Raw genomic sequence first — 26728 nt, 5'->3', positions numbered from 1 at the left:
GTATTCCTAGACTCACGGTTGACAGTGTACAAATAGCGCGCATGCTTGGGTCAGACCCTAGGAAATGGAAGATTCGCTTTTTCATATCTTTCTTCTCCATCCATTTTAAGTACCTCAAACCCTCAGATCTCCATTTCCCAGTGAGAGGACTGCTTCAGTAAAATGTTCCCAGTTTAAATCAAGACTACTGCTAGACTAGACTTGAATGCTGAAATCACTCGTCAAGGCTCCCTTGCATTTCAGAGACCATGATGTGGGAGTCCCCTCTGTGTGCTGTGATTACCATTTATGAATAAAGAAACTTCTTTGGACCTATAGCAGGGCAGAACTTATGTAGGTGGGGAAGATGAAACTGAATGCTGGGAGAAAGAAGGGCAGAGTCAGAGAGAAGCCATGCAGCCCACTGGAGACACAGATTAATAGAAATGGGTTAAATTAAGATATAGGAGTTAGCTAGAGCATGGCCAAGCAGTGATTTAAATAATATGGTTTTGTGTGATTATTTTGGTTTCTGGGCAGCCGGGAAACAAACAAGCGGCCTCTTCCTACAAGACCACACACACCAGATACAGAAGTCACCTGATTCTTCCTTATTGGTAATCATTGCCAAAACCACAAGTTTCATTTCTTCAGCACAGTGGTCACCTTCACTAAAGTGGCATCAAGTGAACCCTTTAAAAGCTCTCAGAGCCACCTGGAGCTGCTAACTTCCATAGACACCAGTGGTTCTCAACCTTCCTAATGCTGTGACCCTTTAATACAGCTCATGTTGTGGTGACCCCAACCATAAAATTATTTTTGTTGCGACTTCATACCTATAATTCTGCTACTGTTGTGAATCATAATGTAAATATCTGATATGCAGGGTATCTGATACGTGACCCCTGTGAAAGGACCATTCAAGTCTCCAACAGTTGTGACCCACAGGTTGAGAACCACTGATCGGGATCCTTTCCCTTCCCACAGAAGAAAGTAGGAGTGGTTTCTCCTTTGCACCTGACTGTGTTAGCACCACACCGTGGGTCCTGTGCTCAGAGGTGACTGCTGCCCTGTAGACAGAACTACAGCAGAAATTCTCTGTGCTGCGTTTAGTTGTACGGTTGAGCTTTATTCCGTAAAGGGGCTCACAGAGATAAGTGATATAGGTGGAAGAGCAGAGACAGGGGACAGCCATGTTTCAGTTACTGTCCCATTAGACCCAGACAGGAAACCACACAGTTAACACCAGATTGCTGATATGGTGTCTCCACGCGGATTAAAGAATGGGGGAGTGCCACACCGTTCAGCCAGTTTGGGACTCTGCCCTGTTCTCTCCTTCTGCAAAGGTCAGACAACAGCTCCCATTAGAGGCTGGGACGCTGGAACTCCAGCATAGTGTCTCCATCACAATGTTAACCCAGGCTGGGGGACCACTGAGGAGAGACCTGACCCCAGCTTGTGATGGTGTCAGCTTCTGCTTCTTTGTTCTTTTCGTCCTTCCTTGTCCCTTCCTCTCCTTTCCCACTTCCTTCCCTTTTTCTTTTTTGTTTTTATACAATTGAGAAAGAAATTCTTCTGACCCATATGAATTATATAGCTAGTTGAAACTCATTCTGGCTTTGAACTAGCTATATAGCCGAGGACAGCCTTGAATTGCTGACGCTCCTGCCTCCACATCCCAAGTTCCGAGGTTACATCACACGCTACCACTCACGGTTAGTCTTCTTTAGTTGCCAGCGTCCCCCAGGTGAGGGGGAGAAGGAAGTCGGTTGTCGGGCACCTCACTTCCTGTCAACAGCGAGTTTTCAAGAGCAAAGCGTGCCTTTTGCTCAGGCTGTGCCTTGTGATGTTTCATTCTTCCTTTGAAAGTCCACACTACTTGACTCCTTGGGTCACCTTTCCTGGATCTGGCAGGGGAGCAGGCACTTGAGCACTCATATCTTTAAGTGACCCTTAACTGATTTCCTGGAAGAATCAGGTCACAGACCGGATAAGTGGCACTCTGCTGGGGGAGTACTCATGGCCAGGAATGGTTTTATCGGGAATTGTCTTGACCAAACTCTTCAGCCTGTGCATCCTTTGGAAAGGAATAAGCATGTGTTTCCTGCTAAGGCTAGGGTTAGAAAACTGAGAATGAGAAGGGCATGCTTGTCCTTATCCAACTTTATCTTCCCTGCAAATCCTGCACATTCTTCGGATACTTATACAAGAAACAGCCTCTCTCTGCCTTGCCATCTATGACCATCCTGATCATCCCAACTCTCCAGGAGAAAGCATGAACACCTGTCCTTCATCTCAGCTCATTTCCCCACCCCCTCTCCACCCCTCCCCACCCCATCCCACTCCACGGTCCACTCTGACATGAGTTGGAGCGCTGGGTATGTGCCTTGCGTTTGAATAGTCAGCAGGGTTCTTTGAGTGGCCAGACTTCTCTATAGATGATCATACGCTCAAATATTGGTCACCGGACAGAGTTGGACAGTTGGTGTCATTTTGTTTTCTAGATCTTCCCGTGAGATCCCAAAGCAGCTTTTGTTGACAACATTGATGTGTCTCTTGAATTCTCAGCGGCTGCTGTGGATCATGGGATTTTTCTCTGGTTAAAGAACACGAAAAATCCAGCCGTGTTAACCTTCCAGCTCACACCTTCTCTTCTCTTTCAGTTCCTGAGGATACTGCTGAGCCACTATGGGAAACCACTCTGGAAAGCGAGAGCTGACTGCTGAAAAGGCCACTAAGGTAGGACCCGGCAGAGGCCGACCCTCCTGTCCCGTGGCTTTGGGCCATCCGAAGATAAAGTACAGTTTTAACAAGAATGGTTCCTGAATGGCTGGGCGGAGGCTGGGTCCTTGCTGTTGTTATAGATGCTGTGATTCATTTATTCAGGAGGATTGTCTGTCGGTGGGTACATCGTGGCCTGGAAAGAAAATTGGGGGGGGGGGTGCAGTTGCACAGAAAGTGGGAGGGGAAATGTGTATGTGTGTGTGAGAGAGAGAGAGAGAGAGAGAGAGAGACAGAGAGAGAGAGAGATGGGAAAGAGGAAAAGGCTCTTCCTGTGAGTCATTGAGCTTATTCAGCTCAATTGTTCACAGAACAGAGATTGCAGGGTCTACACTTTCTTGAAAATATGCTCTTGTTGTTCAGCATTCCTTATTTGTAAGCAGTATTCCCAAGTTCAACTCTCGCCTTAACCTCTGTGCTGAAATTGTGACCATTGAGACCTGTCCGCGGTCAGTGACGACCCCCATTCCCTGTGTTAGCATACATACAGCGCCTGCCTGTTCTGTAGAGGAAGGCCCTGATGTTGGGTTGGGAAGCTAGACCTGAGTCCCGGGTGTGGGCAAAGGGGCTGTAGTTGGGCTGTTTCCTCCGTCTGGTGCTAACTCAGACATCTGTCTTCTGAGCTTGGCTGTTGGAAATGTGGGTAGATTGGGGCCTTCCCCCGTGGAAACAACAGCACCTCTCCCAGTCCCCTCCCACGGCTTTCTCTGCCCTGGCTGTATGTCTCTGAGTCGCCCAGCAGCCCACATGCAGACGTGAGGTACGAGGCTCCTGCCTCAACCACGTATCCCACACGGGTATGGCCCATGTTTGCACCAGAATTGAGGCTGTCCCTTCTTCCTTCTGAAGCTCCCACATGGGTATGGCCCATGTTTGCGCCAGAATTGAGGCTGCCCCTTCTCCCTTCTGAAGCTCACACCAGCAGATTGCAGCCCAGCCACTCTGGTGGGTACTGGTTTTCAGTTCCATCCCTTCTCCCACGCCTTCTATACCACGTCACAGAATGTTTGGAAAGCACAGAGAAGCAAGACAGAAAAATAAAAAATTAGAAACCATCTCTTCCCTCCAGCCAGAGTTGGGCACACCAACTTCCTCTCCATAGTGGCGTTCCCTTCATGGACTTTCCTGGTGGAGTCTGACCAGTGCTGTCCCTGGTACTTTCTGAGTCTCTCTCCACTCAAGATTGTCACACAGACCCCCAAGTGGCCACAGAGTACAGTTGCCTCAATTTCTGTTCATTCATCACTCAAGAGTCCAAGGAAATATACTCTTAGCTACATCTTTATTGTTCTGATAGAACATCATGATCAAGCAACTCGCAGAAGGAAGGGTTTGTTTGACTATAGTTCTAGAGGGTTAAGAATCCTGGTGGGGAAGTATGGCTGCAAGCAACAGGTGTGTGAGCAGGAACTGGGTTCCATGAGCTCGCATCTTGGACCACAAGCACCAAGCAGAGAATGAACTGGAAATGGCGTGGCTCTTTTAAAGTCTCAAAGCCCAATTCCAATGCCACACCTCCTCCAGCAAGGCCTCACCTCCTAAACCTCCCCAAATGGCACCACCATTGAATACCAAGTATCCAAACGCCTGTGCCTTGGGGACATTCTCATCAAAACTACCACAAACGTCCACTTGTCACAGTTTTCTGAGCCCGCCCACCCCCACCACATAGTTACCAGGGGAAGGGAAACTGAGCAAACACTTTTTCATCAGTCTTAGGCCCAACATAAAACAATATGCCCTACTACTTGGGACAAATAGGAGCACATTTCAAATATCCACTCTTCCTGTCCTGTAGCCTGAGTAGCATTTATTTAGTAACAATGAACGGTAAGGTAAGACGTGTCTGCATGGCTCCAGCTTGAGCTCCATTTCCACGTCACTCAAGGGGGCAATCACTCACAAGACTTTCTGAGATCGCCCCCAGAAAGGAAGTGAGAAGGTCTGTGCTTTCGCTCCCTGCTGGCATGTCACCTGGAAGTTCCAAACAGGATTCTCAAGCTTCTCCACTACTAGTTTATCAATAAGTAAATCACTAGTCAATCAATACTGAGTTGAGTAAAGTAGCTTATCACTATAACACAGTTAGCAAGCTCACCGGTTCAGTGGCTATGATTGCCTGCAATGCTGGACCCTGGCAGGGTTAAGGAACACACTTTGGCTAAGCCGGCTAGATTAGGATCTACTCTCGCCGAAATCGAAAGTGGAAAGACTGCTCACACAGTGCCAGACTGTCACAGCCTGAGATAACCACCTCTCAGAATGACTGATTTGAAATCCCAGCTTCGAGAAGATGCTATGTCTCCTTCCTGTTGTCTGACACTGAAACAACACGGTACGCCTTAAATTTGCTTCTGTCTGACAAAGGAAGATGGCCGAGCCAAAGTGAAGCCTTTCTTAGGCTTCTACAGTCCTTACTTTTAAAGTTCTGATGACTTAAAAAACAGAGCCTTAAAACCACGGCTCCCATATGTATTTTCATATGTAAGAGTTCTTTTCCGATTAAACATTGGCTTTTTGTTGCTCTTCGGAGTCCAAGGAAAAGGCCCTCTGCTGGGAAATGGTCATGAGCTGTGCTCTTACGTAGGGAAGGCCCTGAAGGAAGAACTCACCCCATTCATCATCCACCACTGATCTGGAACCATGAACTGGGACTGGCCCAGGGAACTCCAGGTCCCTCTGTCCCTTGAAGATTTCCCTTCCTTCCACTCTGAGATGCAGGGACAACCCAACAGCTCTTCCCTGCCCCTCCTTACACCTTCAGCTGCACAGCCAGATGCCAATAGTCATGTCAGTTTGTCTCTGACCGGCCACTTAAACAAGAGACTCCCTCAGTGACTCCACTGTGACGACCCCCTGTGTACCCCAGAACAGCAAGTCCTCGGGTACATGTGGTAGATAAAACCCTGTTCATCACTCCTGTGCTACACTGAGCCCCTTCTCTTAAACACTGCAGGCATCGTCGGTCATGGGGAAGAAAGCCAGGGTTCTTGGCTGCTTTTCTCTGTGCCCCATGCTCAAGTCTACCGAGCCAAGTTTTCCCAGAGGGAAACACAGCCTAGGAATATCATCATGGCTTCTCCTACTGAGGAAGACCTCTAGGTCTTCTTCTAGGGGAAGATCAAATGTGCCGTGCTGTGATATGGACAAGGCCCTAGTTGAGGCTGCCGTTCAGCTGGAGAAGAAGATTCTAGAGTCCCATAGGGGAACAAAGAACACTGGTTAGGGGGGCAGGGGCCTGGGCTCCTGAGTCACAGTGACACAGTAAGGCAGTCTCCCAGGCTGGGTGTCAGTTCCTCCAAGTGCCATTCCTGCTTTCAGAAATGGGGAAGTTCCCACCTTCTGTGTCTTCCGTCGTCAACAGCTGCGTTTGCCAAATGTTTACCAATCTGTCTGCCCTATGCTCAGTTTCCATCTATGCTCCAGCAATTTGGAAAACCAGGGAAGGAGATGACTCCAACTGCCCTGGCTAGTTTAGGGGACACACTCTGGAAGCAGTTGGGTGAGGCACACCCCTGAAAGCCTACTGGGGTGGACTGGTCCCAGGAGCTAAAAGCAGCCTCCTGCCAGAGATGACCCGGCTCAGCTGCCCTTGGTATTAGAGAAGGCTAACCCCTCAATCATCTTCTTTCTCACAGGTCTTAGGGCAGATGTCTGGGGTCCAGAAATCCTCAGGGTGGGTCTCCTGTCAGGCCTTGTAGGCTCCACCTTCTCCATGTGTCTCCCATGGCCCCCTGTATGTAATTATGTCTTAACTTCCCCTTCTCATGTTGGAGCAAGCCCTGCACTAGGAACCGAAGCTTAACTGGGTCACCTCTCTGACAGGCCCATCTTTAAACAGTTGTTTTCTGAGGTGCTTGCTGGTGGTTAATATTTCAGTGGATGGATTTGCGGGGTAGACAATTCAGTTCTTAACCTATATACTATTTGGTAAGTTCTGGTAAGGACTGAGCAGTTGAGAGATTAGGGAAGAAAACCTCTAGGCTAGCTTGGCATTTGGCCTCAGCATTTGTGCCTTCTTGTGGGCAGATGCCACAGCACAGCCCAGTCTATCATCCTGTCTCTCTCCAGAAAGACCCTATCACAGTACAGGCTCTATCACACAAGACACCTCAAGAACTAGCCCGACCCACAGGGCAGCCTTCTCTAGCACAACATGGAACTCATACTTCCTAAGTGGCTACCACTCCTTCAAAGTCCAGATGTCTACTGGGGGAGGAGGGAGGAGTTGGATTAGTTCATTCATACGTTCTGTCATGCAACCATGAGCGTGTGTTCAGCACTGCTGGACTCTGATGACATTGGGCTACAGCTATCTGAGGACCATGAAGGAAGTTATACTCTGAGCAGTACAACAGTGACACAGGGTACACCTGATCCACCCTCAAAGCACCTCACTGCCTAATGAGGTCCAGGGGATTCTGACATCCACTGCATTTGAAGGCATGATGGGATGCAAAAGGACAGTGGTGCTGGTTAGCTCCCACTGTCATATGTGACATATGGGAGGGGACCTCAGCTGAGGAATTGCCTTGATCAGATGTCCTGTGGTCATGCTTGTGATGGATTGTCTTAACTAACAACTGATGTATGAGGCCCCAGCCCGCTATGGGCAGCACCATCCCTAGGCAGGTGATCATGCACAATATAAGAAAGCTAGTTGAGCATGAACTGGTGAGCAGTCCAGTAAGCAGCGTTCCTCCAGGGTTCTTGCTTAAGTCTCCTCTTGAGTTTCTTCCCTGGTTTTCATCATTGGTGGATTGTCACCTGAAAGTCAACATGAACTTGCATTATGGTCCAAATGTTTTATTGCGTCATCAGAAAGGAGCTAGAGCAGTGCTGCATAACAGGATGTCAGAGCGAGCCTGAAAGATCCTCAGACCCTAGGGAAGACATCAGAGCAAGCCTAAAAGAGCCTCAGACCTTAGGAAAGACATCAGAGGGAGCCTGAAACAGTCCCAGACCTTAGAGAAGATATAGGCACCTTTGCAGATCTGAGGATTGGTCCAAACCTACTAAGATACCATCCAAAGAAAGAACAGGCTTTGGTATTTACAGTAGCATCCTTTCCCACAAACCTCTTCAGAATGTTGGGGGCCATGGGTTCTGTGACTCAATTATATGCTGGCTTCCTACACAGGGAGATCCCATGTCCTTAAAGATCCTGGCTCTATTTGATCATTATGACACTTAATCATTGTTCCAACACCACTCTCTCTCCCTGAGACTGATATTAAAGTGACATTCCAAGACATAAGACACTTGTTTGCAAATACAGGCAGAGTTGTCGGAGCAACACCAAGCTTTCCAATGAGATGAGAGAGTCTTTCACTCTGACAGGGAAAATCTGTTTCCACGAGAATGCTGGCGCCCCAGCTGCAAGGGGTGTTTGGGCTGCTCCTCAAGGCCACTCTAGATGGAGCATCACACCATGCAGTAAGCATCACCCGGGTAGTGTGCTGTCAGATCTATAGCTTTCCAGAAAGTTCTGTTCCTTCCCTCACACTTGCCTTGGGAATGAGAGGTGGCTAGCTTCAAACCAGCTTGGCTCACCATGGCTCTGGAGTCTTCTCTCCTCCCCACAGATGTTCAGTCCAGGCAGAGCAGCCATGTTTGTCAGTCCTGATGGTATCCAGTCATGTCTTGCTGGATGGCTACTCAAATCGTAACTAGCCAAGCTGTCTGGAGTGTTCCAAGAGCTGCGGTGCCCAGATGGCAGTGAGTGACACCTGAAGACAGTGTGACGAGAGCAGGGACTCTATCCTCAGTGCCCAGAGGACGCTGGGGAAAGGGACAGAAGCCTGACATGCTAGAACTGCCAGGCCAGGATGATTGTTTTTTCTACTTCATTCTTCACTTGTCCATACCCATCCTAGAAAAGAAGCAGGAAGTGCCAAGGCATGACCCCCTTCCAGACTCACACCCACAGCGTGGTGAGAAGGCTGTGTGCACTTGGTGGACACCGAACCAACCCACTGGGGAATTTTACTTTTCCCTGGGTGGGTAGAATCCCAGGTACTTTTCCTCTGTGGTCAGTTAGAGCAAAGGTTTCTCTCACAGCCTCACGCTCAGAGAAGGACCACGGGGTTGACTCCAGCATTCAGATCTACAGCAGGTGTTCTGCTTGTGTGAGAACTGGGGACACAGACACCTTTGTGAACCAAGGCCGACCACAGGTCTCATCAAAGAGGATGTAATTATTAACATGCTGTGTAATTAGCAAACATATCCAAGGCCTCCACACCCCTATGGAGAACGTTGCCTCTGGTTATAAATCCACCTCAAGCACAGTGGAGCTGAAGCCACAACCCAATCACAGGTCTGAAAACAACCCCAGGCTTTGCAGTCCTCTGGGTTCTGGACCCAACAAGCAAACATTGTCTCCAGCTGGCCATTAGGGACCTCTGACCCTTCTCACACTTTCTCTCTGAGTTCACCCTGTGCAATCAACGCTCAGCAGAGCCAGGTCTGTGAGTCTTGGGGTGACAGCAATGTCCAGGAGAGCTCTGGACTCCAGCTTGGGCCAGGGACATTAGAGAGTTGAAGCTGAGAAAGCCCTAGGCCACTCGGAGCCCAGGGGAATAAACTGGCTGTTTATTGGTTAGTTAGTTAATTGATTGGCTTTTTTGTTTGGTTATTTAGCTGACTAGTTTTGGTTGATTGGTTGCTTGATTTACTCGTTAGTCTATTGGTTGGATTTGGGTTGGTTTGTGTTAGTTGATTGGCTAGTTGACTTCATAGTTTGCTTTTATTAGAAACTGTGTCACTGTAAGCTTCTGTCACAAAGCTTTCAGGATGCAGCAGTTGTTAAATATAAATGGTCCATTTGGCACTGGCTGTTAAATGTGAATGCCGTAGTAGACGTGGAAACAGCATAAACAGCAAGGTGTGTTCTGACCTCCTCTGTGCCTTCCCAGAGTTAGACACAAGGGAGCCTTGGAGTACAAACGAAACTGGCTGGTATCCAGGAATCCAGAGCCCAAAGCTCTGAGGGTCCCCCATGCTCACCTGCAGGAGCTCTGATAAGAGGCCAGATGTCAAAGATAAACTGTCATTAGAGATGGGGTGCCCCACTCAGAGCAGGGCGAATGGTGCTCTCTGAAGCAGGGTAGTCAAGTTTGTGAGGGACTTATGTCAGATGGTTTCCCATTCAGACTGGGGCTCACACTTGACTGGCAGCAGCAAGGCCACAGGACCGAGCAGGTATTCACTCACAGCCCTTGGTGACCCCCCAAAAAGTGCCACCATGCCAGGTCAGGAGGGCAGGGCTTGGCCTGCCCACTGTGGAAGCATTCACTGCCTCCTTCAGATGTCACAGGATGAGAGGGATATGATTGAACACAAGCGGTTTCCACAACAACGGGCCTTCTCTCCTGTCCCCTGGCTCATGAACCTCACTGGGCATCGCTGATTGTCCCATGCCAGGAAAGTCCAGAGATGTCACCGTACCTTTGAGGACATGCTTCCTTCAGACTCTGGGAGTGCAGAACACGCCTTTTATAAGACATTTTTCTCTGCTAGGAATCTGGTTTGTAAAGCTTCACATTCGGAAACAAGAGGGACTTTTTAAAGATAATTTTTATTGTTTTAGGAGTGTGTATCCTTGTGTGTGCATATGAGAACAGGTGCCAGAGGACAAAGGTCTGGGATCCCCTGGAGCTGGAATGACAAGCAGTTATGAGCCACCTGCTGTGGGTGCTGGGACCTGAACTTTGGTCTGCTGCATGTAGCATGCAGTCTCAACCCCTGAGCCATTGTCTCTCCTGCCCCAGGAGCAAGAATTTTAATATAACAGAATACACGTGTGAAAAAGGGGGTCTCTTGTTTGTAAATATGTACATGTGATGGCGGGGGTGAGTGAGAGGCGACATGCATTGTATACATATGTGATGGTGTGAATGTCGATGTGTATATGTGGAACATGTGTCTACCTGTGTGTATGTATGCTCTGTACTATATGTGTATATTTGTGATGTATGCTATATATATGTAGTATATACATGCACATGCATATGTGTACAAACATGAACGCTGTGTGCATACATGCTATGTGTGTGCTGTATTGCTGTGTGTATGTGTCTATATGTGCATGTGTGTGCTGTATGTGTGTGTGTGTATTTGTATTGAGGGTAGGATTGTGTCTAGATATGGCCTGGCAGGACTCCCCCTCTCAGATGCCGGTCCTGACCTCTCTCTGTCCACTGCAGGAGCAGCTTCTCAGTATCAGTTCTCATTTCTGCAGCTGGATGGTTCAAACCCACCTCCCGATGGCAGTCTGAGGCCTGCATTAATCTAAGAATCGCACTTTCCAAATGTAATCATCGGGTAGTTATGGAGAAAGTTCAGCTTTATGCTTCTGGCTCTGGAGCTTGCAGCAGAGGCCTCATTTCTTAATGTCTCCTAATTGTACTCCATAATCCTAAGCAACCAAACACACCTTAGTAAATAAACAAGACCGGCTCCAGCCCTGCAAGCAGCCCATGGTGGTTTAGGATCCTTGCCACAGAGATTATTCATCCTGTACCAGTTCGTAACTGTGCTGAGTCACGTGACAGGAAAACCGTGTAGGTGAATGGGGGTGGGAAGAGAAGCGATATTCGGAAGTGTTAGGAGGATTTTTCTTCCCTGGCATTCCCCATGAGGAGAGAAGGACATACTCTGAGCTGACTCTGCCTCATCCCCCAGAGCTGGGGTCTGGTCCCCAAAGCATATTGCCGCTGATTGGGCTTTCTGCCTGTGCTGGAGCCCTCTTGTCTCACTGAGTAGTGGCACCTCAGCATATGGAACTTCAGTGACTTCATGCTGGGTCCATCCCAGGATGGAGGAGCCCCTCCCATACACTCAGTGGTGTAGAAAGGTGTGGAGTGGTTCATTGTCCATGGGTGTTACATGCCTTTCCCACTTGCTTGCAGCAGTCATAACCCCCTCTTTTTTAAAAAATTTAACAAAAGGACATAGTGATTGAGGTAGCATTTATATCTAAGCTTTTCAAATAACATAAAATAATTTGAGGTTGATTTTGGCTTTTAAAGTAGATTATTTGGGATATTTCAAAAGGAAACAGCATAGAGTTTGGAGCTGCTTTTGACAAGTCCTTCTCCAAATGGGCCCTTTCTGGCTCGCTGCTGGTCCATCATACCTCAGCACCCTTAGCAGGGACAGCCCAGCCCAGCCTTGAGAAAGCCAGCCTTCTGTATCTCACTCCTGAGCAAGCAGAACCTAGGGTTAAACCAAGCAAGGAGCCTGACTGATGTTCTAAAGCCACAATTCTCTCAGCGCTTACAAGTCTCACTTCACAACAAGCTCAGGAAATCCCATGTGCAGGCTTCCTGGGTTGTCATGTGACCTGTGTGGATGAGCAGAAAGCTCTAGAAGATTTTTCATAAGACCTTCACAACTTGGATCTTCTGGTAACCACATTGTGGTTTGATTTTTTTTTTTTTTATCAGTACCTGTGAACCAAGAAATATCTGGGGCACGGGCAGTTCTCTCGGAGTGCATGTTTGCAAAGAATGCTATGCTCAGACGGTTGTGAGTGAGGAGCTGGGCCCAGTTGATCTTGGTGATCGGCATCTCCTTGCTGTGTGCAGAAAATTCTCGACCCATAGTCCATTCCTTTCCAAAACTCAAGTGATTTGTTCTGCTGGGGGTTGTGTGGATGTGGCGCCAGCCTGGTGTGTTTCCCCAGCCCTCCCAGCAAGCTAACGTCAGCTCGCTGTTCCCACAACTCACTTTGAGGCCGCAGAGTCACAGGGATGGCTTTGAAGGATGCTGGGATAAAATGGAAAGTCCATTTCCCAACCTGGGTGTGGTTCTTTGAGGCAAAGGAGCGGAGTGCAGCTGCAAGGGCGAAGTCTGTCTGTATCTCTCTGTCCTTAACCTTGCTGCACTGACACATTCAGACCTATTTCTTCCTAAGCAGCTTTTATTTTTACCTTTCCAAGGATCTGGAAGTTCAGTGATGCCTACATTGACTCTACTGGGTTTGCCTACACGAGCTTGCCTGGTAGGGGACGCCTGGGAGAGCCCATATATTGGAGATCAATGTCTATTCAGAAAGACATCTGTACTCCTGAAATACTGGTGCTGTTGTTTAAAGCAGAGGTAGGCCTTAGCTCAAAGACAGGCCTTGACTTGAAGGATTAAATAAGAGACCACTGGGCAGCATAGAGGGCGGCTGTAAAGGAAGTGGGCCAAGACAGTCTTGTGCGGCATTTGCCTTCAGAAAGAGATTGGAGATTTTCATCACTTTATTCTATCCTAGAGTGCAGGCTACTTTTTAACTGAATAAGTGTCCTTCTGTGAGTTAATTTTTTTTTTAAATTACCATTCTGGCTTCTATAAGGCCATTATCATTCAAGTATATAACATATTCTAAGCAAATCCTTGCCGTGCCCCTCCATTCTCTGCTATCTCACACCCCCACTTCTGTTCATCCCCTCAACACCCTAGACAGTTTTGCTTCTGTCTCGTGCCATCCGTATGATTCCGTGTATCTGCAGAAAATCCAGGGCCCACAAAAGGGAGAAGGCATGTGGCGTCTGTCTTTCCGAGACTGACTTAAATCACTTAGCGCTGAGTTCCTTTTAAGCTCACACCAGTCACGAAATTCACTGAGCATCAAACTGCAGTTGACATCTCCAGGCCGAGCTGATACATCCGTCTCTCCTCCCCTTCTGAAGGGATCATCCTTCCCACGCACTGGGCCAGCTGAGGCGGCAGCAGCCTTCAGGAATAAACAGCCAGGTATCTGTGCTCCTAAAATAGAAGCCAGTTTGTCCAGTTGCGCAACAGACCTCAATAAGCAGTTTCAGTGCCACGCTGAGTAATGTTTATCCTGCTGTGACTTCACCAAGCCGGCGCTTACACAAAATCCCCAGCGCGTTCCTTTGCATCCATCATTCAAAGACCTCTGCGCACTTAACCGCGCCCCAAAGAGATTGCCCGACCGCTGTGCTTTAAGCTCGGATGTCACAGGACTCAGCTAAGGTGTTTCTACAGGTTGTAGCTTCGGAGCTGCATGAAGAATGGACCTCAGCTGTGGATAGGGATGGTAGGACCCTCAGATCCTCTGGAAAGGAAGCCATACTCCAGTGGGTGGCACCAGACCCGAGTGTATGGGCAACACAGATTGGACTCAGAGACTGAAAACAAAAAGATAGCAAAGACATTGAGATGGCAGGGGATTAAGGGTGAGGGGGGAACCAGGAGTTAGTACTGGGGACACAGTACACTAAAGCTCTCATTTCACGCAAACCTGCAAAGAGACCCTTGACAAGTGTAGGGCATTTTTTCTCTAGTCTTTTCTTTTGCCTTTTCAGTGCTGGGGGTGGAGTCCACTGAGCTGTAAGCCAGCCCTCTCGGGGTGTGTGTCTGTCTGTCTGTCTGTGTGTATGTTCTTGGGTGTTTAACACCTTCGCTAAGATGTTGATCACACTCTACAGACTGGAAATGTGCAGTGCTCTTGAAGGTTTCCACGGCTGTGCATGCTGCCATCACTGCACCCACAAATCACATCTGCCCCTCGACTGTCACCCCCCACCTCAGAGGCCACTGGTCCTCTGTCTCTACATTTCCCCATTATAGTAGATCACATGGATGGATTATCTGGGTGGAGATACCTTCATGGATTATCTTCGTGTGCAGCTTCTTTCCCAAAGCGCTATGTTTTGAAGGTTTGTCCTGCTATTCCCCCTCCCCTCTCCCCTCTCCCCCTCTTCCCTCTCCTCTCTCCCCCCTCACTAACTGAGGTTCCATTGTTGAGATATCTTATGCTTTAATTGTCTGCTCATAGGTCTCTGTGTATATGAGATGCTTCCTCCTTCAAATTATTGTCGTTAATGCTCCTGTGGCTAATTATGTGTGTTTAGATAGACTTACGGTTCATTTCTGTCAAGAATACACCTAGGAATAGAGTTGCTAATTCATTGTTCACCTGTGTTTAACTTTTTGAGAAACTATAAAAGCATTCCACAGCAGCTCCACCATCTGACATGCGCATGAGACGGATCTGAGGGTCCTACCATCCCTATCCATTCTGACATGTCTACAGCTGGTCTGAGGGTCCCCATCCCCACCCACAGCTGAGTCTGAGGTCCCCATCCCCGCCCACAGCTGAGTCTGAAGTCCCATCTGACATGTCTACCAACTGGGTCTGGGGGTACAGTTTCACATAACCACAGCCATGCTGGTGTGTGACAGAGTCTCACTGTGACTTTGACGTGTATTATGCAGGGATAATGGTATTGAGCATCTTTTCATAGTCAGCTGGCCAGATACATTCCCTTCTTTGAGAAAACATCCACCATCATCTGTTTAAATTAGACTTCCTTGTGTTGTTGATTTGTGGGAGTTTGTTATAATCTAGATGCTTAATCCACATTAGATAAAAATTTCCAAATATTCTCTCCCATTATATACATTGGCTTTCACTTTCTTGTAGTGTGTGTGTGTGCACACATGAGCGGTTGCATGTAGACTTGTGCACATGTCCATGTGAGGTCAGAGGACAGCCGCAAACCTACTGATTTTTTTTTCAGACAGCATCTCTAACTCACCTGGAACTCACCAAGCAGGCCATGCTGATGGCCAGCGAGCCCTAGGGATCCCTTGTCTCCACTCCCAACACCAGGACCACAGTTGTGTCCCCAGTAGCCAGCTTGTTTGCCCTTTCTGTCTTCTGTCTTTCACAGAATTTATTTTATTTTTAGTCCCAATGCTCCTGTTTTTCAGATTAAAAACCTCACCCAGGTGGCCTTTCTGTCTTAGTAACTAAAAATCCCCTCTTAGCCCCAACTGGTCTCTGATGTTGACATCTGACTACTCTCAAATTCTTTCAAGAGTAGAATTTTTGTCACTTCAGGAACACGAACTGCCACCATGTATTAGAAAATGAATATATTTCACTGTCTGTACTTCTTTTTCTAGACTGAGCTCCTTGACAGAGGTGGGTTTCCCCCCCCCTCAGGAATATTTTCCCCTAATTGTGATGGTTGGAGGAGCCACAGGCAGGTGGAGAACAGAGGACAGACACAGCTGCTGAGCCTCTCCAGTCCCATAGCAGAGCTGCTCCACCCAAAATGTCACCTGTGCCTGATGTGTGCACCCTGGCCCAGGGAGGGCCATGTGAGGGTGACTCTAGACTCAACTCCTGCCTGAGGGGGGCGCCTAACCCCTGGCCAAACTGTTGGTGTAGACCAGTGTCTTTTTAAAACTTTATTTGTTTATTTGTTTGTCTTTATTATGGGGAGAACGTGCACACGTGTACATGATGCCATGACACAGAAGTAGAGCTTAGAGGCAGCTTTCAGGATCCATGTCCCTCCTTCGATCCTGGGATCCAGGACCTACCGTCGGTACCTTTGCTGTTTATCCTAATGCAGCGTAGAGCCGGGATAAGAACCGAGTCTGCTTTAGGGAAAGTAAAATCTGCTGTGGCGGCACAAGCTTGTAATCTTGGCATTTTACGGAGTTAGGAGCACCGAGAGTTCTGGGTCATCCTCAGCTACATATAGCTGTGTCTGAGACCAGCCCTCTATCCCAGAAGGAGAGAAGGGAGGGAGGCTGAACAGCGAATTCGACCTTCCTTTCCTCTAGAGCTTTGGACTCCAGGCACAGGACCTTTTCTGGCCCTGAACCTCAGACCTTTAGTGATTTAAATTTTAAAGTGTGTGAGGGATCTCTCCATCACAGACTAGCCCAGCAGGCATGCGTGTGCTGCACACGTGGGCTGTGGGAGGTGCTTCCCCTACCTGTGTCAGGTGGGGCTCACGGAGCTGCTTCCCCTTGGAATCTAGAACAACTGAGACCCGGTGGGGTCCCCAGGGAGGCTCGAGTGGGAATGTGGATTGTGCCGTGTGAAGGGGGAAGGCAGAGGCCAGAAAGAGACGGACTCCCCTGAACCTCTGTGTGTCCTGGAAGGGAGCGGGGCCTCAGCTTCAGCTTCCTGGTCCCTGACCCAGGTGCTCACAGTGGACACTAAACTATGTCCACCCCAGTGTGTAGGAATGTGGCCTTAGCCTGCTTTGCCCCACTCTGCCATAATGATTGACACCTCACTTCCCAGCATTGTCATAGGCTTACCCACAGCAGCTCAGCTCAGCAGCCCTTCCACCTCAGGGCCCCAGCATGGTGGGTTGATGGAGGAAGGTCATTGGCTAATAAAGGAACTGCCCTGGCCCATTTTATTGGTTAGAGGATAGGTGGGAGGAGAAAACAGGACAGAACACTGGGAGGAAGAGGAAGTGAGGTCAGAGACTCCACAGCTCTCTCGGGAGCAGACGCCGGAGAGAGACGCCATGCCCCGCTCCCGGGATGAAGCTCCGACCCAGGATGGACTAGGCTAGAATCTTCCCGGTAAGACCGGTTCTCACAGATTATTAGAGATGGGTTGATCGGGATAACAGGATTAGCCAGTAAGGGCTAGGGCTAAAGGGCCAAGCAGTGATTAAATGAATACAATTTGTGTGTTGTTATTTCGGGGCATAAGCTAGCCGGGCAGGTGGCCAGGGGTGCTGAGAACGCAGCCCCGCCGCCCTTATTACTACATTTGGCGCCCAGACGTGTGAACAACTAAACCCACTTAAAAAACCTGAGAAGGCTTAAAAATAAGGGAAAGAGAGTTTAACACAGATTTTTGCTGTTTGTTGGTGGCGTGCTGTAGAGAGATTTCCCGATTCAGCAACAGTAGCAGAAAAAAGGCTGTGTCATTTTAAAGCGCGACTTCCTGGGGCTGTGCCGCCATTGCGATCTCTGTCTGGCTCCTGCGGGAGACAGAGCTTTTGAATAGAGCATAAATGGAGTAAAGTGCTACAATTAGTTTGATGGCAACTAGACTCGCTGTGTTCTCGGGTCTGCTCTGCTTGCCAGAGGCAAGCAAGCACCTCATCTAAGAGAGGCTTCCTGACTCAGCTTTAGCTGCAAAGCCTGCAGCTCATTAAGAGGTCCTGCCACGAAATACTTAAACGGTGTTGATGAAAAGCTGAATGCATGCTTTTCGGTTTTCAGCCGTAGCAGGAAAAAAGCTGCGCCGTTTAAAAATGCCGGCTTTCTGGGCCATCCTGCCAGGGCAAACTCTGACTGTTTGAGGCAGGAGGGCCGGCTACCGAGAGAGAGGACTTGAGTGTTGTCTGTTGTAGCTCACTTGCTGGCAGGGACCTTGAAATGCCATACAGTTGTTGCAGTAAACATGGCTACAGCCTGTATATCCGCCATGAGGCTGGAAAGCTAAGGAATGGAATGGATCTAGCTGGCAAAGCCACGCCTTTAATCTTACTGATATTGCATGGTAAATTAAAGACTCATGTGGTCAGAAAAAGAGAGATATACAGTAAAGAGAGATTCAAAGACAAAGAAAATTTTTAAATGGTTTACAGTGTGTTAAAAATATATGCAGACTAAAAGTTGAAGTTCTTAAAGTAAAAAAAAAAAAAAAAGGAAGAGAGTTGTTGTGTGTGGTAGCACACGCCTTTAATCCCAGTGCCTAGAAGGCAGAGGCAAACAGATCTCTGTGAGTTCAAGGTGTAGTAGTTTACACCTTTAATCCCGAATGCCTGGGAGGCAGAGACAGGCGGATCTCTGAGAGTTCAAAGACAGCCTGGTCTACAGAGTTACTTCAGGTCAAAGATACAGAGAACCTGTCTCAAAAAGCAAAGAGTTAAAAGTAAAAATAAACAAAATAGAGGTTAAAATAAAACGAACAAAGATGGAAAATACACAGAGAATTTTGATACTGTATGCTATTATGCTCTCTTTGAATTATTTGAATGCTGAGGAAGGAGCAACAGCTGCTAAAAGATATTTATTTATAAATACTGCTGAACTAATCCAACATAGATATTATGAATTTGGATCTAAGGATATGATACTTTGGAAAGGAGTTTCTTATTTTGTTTTCACAGAGGATGAGACCTTGTTCATTTCTTCTATTCCGATTTGGTATGATGGACCACGCCCTCCTGAAGGGTTGGTGTGAACACCCTCAGAAAATTGCTTCGCTCAACTGCTAACTGAGATGAAACTAGCACACAGGTTATACCATGAAAGACCTAATTAACGACGCCCCCATTCAGCAGGAAGAAGTTTGGAGAGAAATAACTGCGCCCATATTCCCAAAAAATGTTTATAAATGTTCTTTTACATTTAAAGGGGGATATGATATAGATATGAATAATTTACATTAGTATAGATTTTGCTTTATTGATAGAGATTTAAGGTCAATTTTGTTATATATATATGTGTTTCTGATTTTGATTAAGGTATTGTGATTGTGTAGTTCATTTAAATATGTACTGTATAATTAAGAAATATAGGTTGTTAATGGATAATCATCGATAATAGTAAAGCTTGTAGTCATGTTAATTAGATTTTCTAGATATATAGAGATATATTTTAGATAGACATTCTTCATGTCTTTCAAAGATTACAGAATAGGACTTTTCATGACAATGAGACACGTCTGCTCCTGGCAGCACCAATCTACTTCAAGAGGAAGATGGGCATCGAAGAGGCACCTTATGGAGTTTGATAGCCATTTGGGCAAGAAACTGCTCTTGCCTGGACTACTGCATAAACTGGACACAGAGAACCCGCAGAGAGAGGACTACTGAACTTGCCTAAGGTGAGATGATCTTTCGGGGTTCCTGATTCATGAAAGAGTCTGCGAGACATTCTGCAGGACACAACAGATAGTGACCGAACTGACTTTGAATTTTCCTGCTTTATGGAAATGTCTGCTGGATACCATGGGCCTGAAGGCTGAAGATGGATGCCCCAACGGTACAGAGGAACTTTGGGTGACTATCCAGGCAGCGAGATGTCTCTGTCATTTCTAGAGTTTGAAGTTTCTTAGTTCTTGTTTACTTAGGTAATATATCTTTCTGGAGTCTTTGATGGAGTTAAGAATAGTTAGTTATAGTTATAGTTTTCCTTAGTTATGATAAAGATTATTGTAACTTTTACTTGATAACTGTTTTGTTATATGTAATTTTGCTATGTTAAAGCCTTTTTTTTGTTTAAACCGAAAAAGGGGAAATGATGGAGGAAGGTCATTGGCTAATAAAGGAACTGCCCTGGCCCATTTTATTGGTTAGAGGATAGGTGGGAGGAGAAAACAGGACAGAACACTGGGAGGAAGAGGAAGTGAGGTCAGAGACTCCACAGCTCTCTCGGGAGCAGACGCCGGAGAGAGACGCCATGCCCCGCTCCCGGGATGAAGCTCCGACCCAGGATGGACTAGGCTAGAATCTTCCCGGTAAGACCGGTTCTCACAGATTATTAGAGATGGGTTGATCGGGATAACAGGATTAGCCAGTAAGGGCTAGGGCTAAAGGGCCAAGCAGTGATTAAATGAATACAATTTGTGTGTTGTTATTTCGGGGCATAAGCTAGCCGGGCAGGTGGCCAGGGGTGCTGAGAACGCAGCCCCGCCGCCCTTATTACTACAGTGGGTCTTTGGTGACATCTGGTATCAGCTAAGCATGCCGGGGCTTTTGTCTATGAGACCCAAGGTGGGCTTTCCTGGTCTCTTTGGAACCTCTCTTCTGCTCCCTCCACCGAAGCCAGGCCTGGAGGTCAGGAACGGCAGATTCCCTCCAGGGCTGTAGTGTGTGCACCCTCCTCAGGCACTGTGTCCCAGAGCTGTTGCTCTGCAGGTTTCAGCCATGGCCCTGGGCCTCTGACTCACCTGTCGACTCACAGACTTGCCTTTCTGGGAAGGCCATGGCAGGCTGCCCTGGCACAGCCCAGATCCCACAGCCCTGTGGCTGAGCACACATCAGAGGTGCCAGCTCTCAGCCACGAGACCCGAGATGAGCGTGTGCTTGAGGACTGTGGCCACCCCTAGTTCCAGCCAAGGTACAAAGTGACCACTGGAGAGGGAATAGCAGGACCTGCCAGCCGGGACCTGCTGAACAGAGGGAGCAAGAGGGGGACGCTTTGTTACTGTTCTGCAAAGAAGACACGCGTGCCCTCTACCTCAGGGCCAGGAGATGGGTCTCTGCTTATGGATACTTGTAAGAGATTACCCCCATCCTCTTTATCCCACATGCAGAGAGGAAGGTTGCCAGTCTCATAACCTCTGATGAGCAGTCTTCAAATGCTTTAATGTTTATTCCACCTCCTACCGTGAAAGCAAATTTTAGACACTCACGTTTATTTAGACGTTGTTTGTTTACAGACTGAATGTCACGTGACCCTGAACTCACTGTGTCTGTGGCCAAGGACAGCCTTGAATCTTTGAGCCCCCAGCCTGTACCTCCTCTGTCTGAGATTGCAGTACACACCACTACACCCTGTCTGTGTGGCAGTGGGGATCAAACTCAGGGCTCCCTGTACACCAGGAAGGCTCCCTGTCCACTGAGCCACATCTCCAGCCCCCTAGCGTTTGTTTCTACATGAAGTGACGATGTCGTCAGGACACACACACAAGCCAGGCTTGTCTGCCCTGATGACTGCAGGGGTGTATTCCTCTGCCAGCCTCTGGGGTCTCTAAGTGAGCACCCCTGTCTTGAATGCTATCAGTTGCTTTGGGGCTTAGGTATCAGACAGAGATGCCTCAGGGCAGACAGTCTTGGGCGTCCTAGATGGCAGGTGAGGGGTCCACTTGTGTCCAAATCCTGCTCCTTATTGACCCGTTGTGTTTCAAGAGGCTCAAAACTCTCACAACCCATTCTTTCATGTCCTTTCTAAGTCAGTCTGTGGTGGCCGTGGCTCAGAGTTCTGCGCACAACCGGCTCTTCAGTGCGCCGCTCTGTGACATGTCTCAACATCGTCGCTCTCATGAGGGTTCTTCAGCGTGAGTCAGAACATTGGAGCCTCCTCCCCTCCCAGAGCCTCTTCAGCTACCTTCCAGAACTTTACAGAGTGTGTATAAACATGTCATCTGACCATTCCCCACAAGTTTGTCACCATGCAGCCATTAATCCTCCAAAAATGCAGTGACTGTACCTCGGAACACTGCAGGTGAGCGCGTGCGTAAATGTTCGCACACAGACATGTGTACCTGTGTGTGCCCCTACGTGGTATGCTAGTAGCTATACCAGCTACATGTCATCGTGGAATGGCAGTGACACTCCTCTGTGGTGGGTGTGTCACACCTGTCTGGACACTGATTACCGAGGAGCGTGTGACCAGGTGACCAGTCCCAAGTCACACCTGGATCCCTCCACTGTGTGGCAGCTCCTTCTCCTTTATTCCTTGCCTAGGGTCTTGTGAAGACCAACAGTGGACAGCAGGTCTGGAGAGGACAAAGTGGAGGATGGAGATGAGACTTAGAGCACTGGTCCCTCCTCCTAGGCCTCATGCCAGCCCCACTCGGAGCCCATGGGAAGCTGCTGCCTGGCATTTAAAGGTCAAAGTTTGTTGAGGTTTCTTTTTTGTGTTCTCCTCACAGAGAAAATGGGACTGCTTGCTGACTCATGATATGTTAGGAGTGTAGAGGAAACTCCTTAGTGCCCAGACTCACCTCTTCTCTCTCCACTATCTTCGGCTGTGTGCCAGCATTTGTCGGAGGCTGACTGAGGATGGGTTAGCTTCCTGTGGGTTCAACAACAGTCACAGAAACCAGAGACGTACCCACCAGACTGATCTTACAGGGTTAAGGCACTCGCTGGCCATTCTGAAAGGCCAGAGGGAATGACTCCCTGCCTCACCTGGTTCCAGGTGGCACCATTGTCTTCCTGGCTTGTGTCTGTGTCACCACCGCATGGTCAAATGCATGGTCACAGGCTTTCCCCATGGCAAGGACACACTCACCAGTGCAGGCCTACACTAGCACACTGTGATCCCCTAACTTCCTTACCTCTGCGAAAGGCCTGACTTCCCTGCAACATCAGAGTCCCAGACACCAAAAGTTAGAACATAGACAAATATTTTTCAAGTGCATGAAACACACAGAAGGGAGTGAAGTTTAGCAGCTAGGGAGAACTTGGAGCAAGTTAACAGATGCCAAAGACCCTAGGAATAAAGTTTGTTGACTCGTTATCGTTACCAAGTGAAGCAGGAAATAAAATGGAAGTGACTTACCGGTAGGAAGCTTGTTGTGTCGGCTAGCGCCAGCCCCAGCAATCACCATGGTGTTGAGAATGTAGGTTAACCGCATAGACAGCATCAGTTGTGGGATAGTTGCTGTGGGGGGAGGCTCACAGGTGTGCTTTACCCTTGATGTAAATACATACTGTGAGCGCCCAGAGCCTTGGCCGCAGCTCTCATCCATCTCATCCATGGCCAGATAGATGCTGTAGTCCTCCGCAAATGAGCCACCTGACTGCTGTGAGCTGTTAGCATCCTGCCACCCTGCAGGTGTCATTGCGTCTCAGAGCGCATGCACGTTCCTGTCATCACCAACGGAGCACTGCAGGTCTAAATCTGACTTTAGGCTCACACATGCATACAAGCCCATCTTCATTGCATGCATCAACTTTGGCTCCCACTACCAAGAGATCTTGTGGGTAGGGTGGGAAGTACCAGGGACAGGAAATATCAGTTGATTTACCAGCAGTCACTCAGACTCAGCCAAGGATGCTGGAGCCCCACCTCTGCTTCTACAGTCTAGTTGGCTTCGCTAGGCAGCAGCCCGTGCCTTCTGAAGCTGGGGTACATGAGTGACTGCTTGGGTGGCCTTTGGGAGGCGGGAGCAGTTCTTGGACCTGCTCTCTGGCCTCCATGATTCAGCTCACACACACTGAACACTGCTGGGGCAAGGGAAGAGAAGATCGAGAAAGGGGAGCCAGGCAACAACATCCCACCCCCTCTCCCACTGAGCCCAAGAAATATGAGCTGATCTGAAAGCAGCAACAGGCACCAGGGGCTGGGGTGCCAGGGAGACAGCCACCTCTGCTCCATCTCTCATTTAACAGAGCAGCAGTTTTTTTGTACCAGGCAAATTCTGAGCACTTTGCGTGGATGACGTCTGCTAATTCTTATTTATAAACACCATGCCAAGCAATGTTAGCATTTCTGCTCTTTTATAGACAAGGACACTGAGGCATGGTATGTGCTCAGGGTAGCATGGCTAATACCCAAGTCCGTACACACGCAGCGTCTGACTACGGGATTTGTTATCTCAATTGCTGTCTACTGCCTGACCTCATCCCTGTGAGAAAAGAACCGAAAACAAAAACAAAAAACTGGGCTGAAGGCTCCTAGGAAAGGAGGTGCAGACCTGGGAAGCAGCGCTGTGAAGTAATCTGGAGCACAGGAGGGCAGACAACGACCACACAGGGGCCATAGACATCCATGATGCTGGGTCTGGAGTGGAAGCAGCCTGTTCTCTCAGCCGCAGGAGCTTCCCTGCCTGCAGGTGCTGTGGCTGTGAGGTATCCTGCAGAGTTGGTCCAGCACCAGTTAGGATTAAAGGCGCCATATAGGAAATGAGCAGAAGGGTCTCCAGGGCCTTCCAACAGGGCCATCGTTGTGACTACATGCTAAACTGTTAAAGTCAAAGATCGAAGTTCAAAAGCCAAGCATGGGGGTGAACTTCTATTGTCTGGCGTTTGGGAGGCAGAGGTGAGAGAATGACCACAGGTTTAAGACCTGCCTACAAATTCCAGACTAGCCATGGCTGTCTAGCAAAACTCGGTCTCAAAATAATAATAATAATAATAATAATAATGATGATGATGATGATGATGATGATGATGAAAACAAGTAAACAGTGCATCTCAGTGCTGGAAAAAGGTGGAGACAGTGGTAGAGACATGGCTAGCCTAATCGGGAGGCTTCCAGCCAGAGAGAGACACTGTCTCAAAGAATGAGGTAGATGGTTCCCGAGAAAGGACACCCTAAGGTGACCTCTGAACCCGCACACATATACATGTATACCCACACAGACACATGCAAAATAAAATCAATTAATATAATAAATCTTATATCCATGCTTGCTTCAAGAGAATCAACAGGATCCCAAAGAGCAGGCAGGGAAACCGTCCTCCCCTCCCCCAACATCCCATCATCCCTGGAGTACCAGGGCTCCTAGACAAGAGCATCCCATCCCTCCCACGGTGGTCTCCTCCCTACCTCACAGGAACACAAGGCATCGCCGAGTGTTAGCATTGGTACTGTCCCCCCGAGTCCTGATAAGCTTCTGATTAGCCTTACCTAGAATTCAAAGCTCTGTAAGCCATTTGAAATCCAAGAGTGCCCACACAGACAGCCCATCTGCAGATAGGAATTGCCTGCCTGGCTACTGTATTCCATCCAGGCTGAGGCTGGCACCCTCTCATGTGAAACTGTCCACTAGGACCCAGCGCACATGTGTGTGGTTAGGCAGAGAAATGACCCTGAGTTATCTCGCCTGAATCTCTAACCCTGAGCTGAGCCAGGTCTTCCACTTGAAGACAGTACATTAAGATCATTTTGCTGCCAAAAATATATCTGTTTGCATCTAACTGTGTTTGTTGGTGTGTTGTTTTTTCAGGATGGTGAAAGTCACCGAGGAGAGTGTGAAGAACAGAGAAGCGTGGGCAAACTTTCTCAGACAGCATCAGAAGACAGTGATGTGTTTGGTATGTAGAGGGAACAGCCCCTTCTCGTGCTTGGACTGCGACACTCACATTCTCACTGGGAAATCCCCACCCTTCTCTTTAGAGTTTTGTTTTTCTTCTTTTTCTGGTTTTGTTTTGTTTGGTCTTCCTGTATGTATGTGTATTCCCATCTGGGAATATACGCTTGCATTTGACACAGGGCATGTGTGCCAGTCAGAGGACAATCTCACCCCCCACCTTGAATAGAAACAAGAGGAGCTTGTTCACTGCTGCATAGCCCAGGATAACTGGTCTATGAACGTCTGATGGCCAACACCACCTCCATCCCCTTCTCTTGGTAGTGCAATTACAGATGTGCACTGTTGCATGTGGTTTTATACGCATTCTAGGGATCAAACTCAGGTTCTCACCTTTATGCAGCAAGTCATTTACCCAGCGGACTATATCCCCAACCTCCATCTTCATTTTTAAACATCTATGCAGTGGTACAGCGAACAGGACTCCTTACTGCCCTCCTGCAGACCCTTTCCCATGGGACCCAGGGTTCTGTTTTGTTTTGTGTTCATGTTTGCTCTCTGTACCCCTAAGTCAGTCTCTCTCTCTCTCTCTCTCTCTCTCTCTCTCTCTCTCTCTCTGTCAGTCTCTTGCCATCAGCAGGCCCCACAATGTCATAACAATGCTGAGGAGGAAGTAAGCTTGCCAAAGTCGGGCACTGCTGTCCTTGGGCTGGCTGCAGACAGTGACTTGGCTGTTGTTGGGAATAATTGTGGTCTACAAAATGCTACCTTCCTGTTGCCTCATGAATACACACTGTCCTGTATGTGGGTTTTCTCTTCCTTCCTACTTCTCAGAGGAACAAACACCCTCATCTGATTTTTGTGGAATGTGGTTGAGCTATCTTTTCCATGACTTTTCTCCAACATGGGCTCCCACGGTTGGCCCATTCTCAGGGGCACTGGTGGCTTCTTTCTTTCCCTTAGGGAGATGGGAGAAGACAAGTGTGGTTGAGAGTGGTAAGAGCCCACTGTCCCAAGAGGAAGCAGCAGCTAGGTTCTGCCACTGCAGGAATCATAACCCCAGTCTCGAAGCCTAGGTCTCGGTCACTCAAGGCCAGCCACCCTTGGACACTCCCTAACCTGGCCTCGCCTTGCTCATGCAAAGGCCTTTCTTCATACTTCTCCCACGAGGCAGTGCCATCTACCCTGGGGTTTTGTTATTGTTCGTTTTGGTTAACTTGGTTTCATCAAAATTCGTTCCTTCTCTGCTTTTCCTTCTTGAGCAAACACCTGTGGTTGAAATTCTCTGGAAACAGTGCCACCGTAAGACTGAAACTATGGTTGTGAGAGGGGTGCGGGGCAGGGGGGCCAGCAGGGGAGGTGGGGGCCAGTAGGGGAGGTGGGGGCCAGCAGGGGCGGTGGGGGCCAGCAGGGGAGGTGGGGGCCAGCAGGGGAGGTGGGGGCCAACAGGGGCGGTGGGGGCCAGCAGGG

The 26728-nt window shown here is 48.4% G+C and overlaps 1 protein-coding gene across 3 annotated transcripts in view; it reads left to right on the top strand.

Annotated features, from left to right (window-relative positions):
- Nucleotides 1-26728, top strand: part of LOC121440162 (myelin basic protein) — a 108765-nt gene that overhangs the window by 20479 nt on the left and 61558 nt on the right. For all 3 annotated transcript variants that reach the window (XM_041640901.1, XM_041640899.1, XM_041640900.1), the window contains exons 2-3: nt 2643-2718; nt 25175-25262. In XM_041640901.1, the coding sequence (XP_041496835.1) occupies nt 2668-2718; nt 25175-25262 (139 nt within the window). In that variant the 5' untranslated portion in view covers nt 2643-2667. The remainder of the gene's footprint in view (nt 1-2642; nt 2719-25174; nt 25263-26728) is intronic.

This window comes from Microtus oregoni, unplaced genomic scaffold (assembly GCF_018167655.1).
Source record: "Microtus oregoni isolate MIOR12 unplaced genomic scaffold, Mior012 000065F_ref0000479, whole genome shotgun sequence".
In the NCBI taxonomy this organism is placed as follows: domain Eukaryota; kingdom Metazoa; phylum Chordata; class Mammalia; order Rodentia; family Cricetidae; genus Microtus; species Microtus oregoni.
The sequence above is the reverse complement of the archived record's forward strand: the minus strand, read 5'-3'. Positions and strand labels throughout refer to the sequence as shown.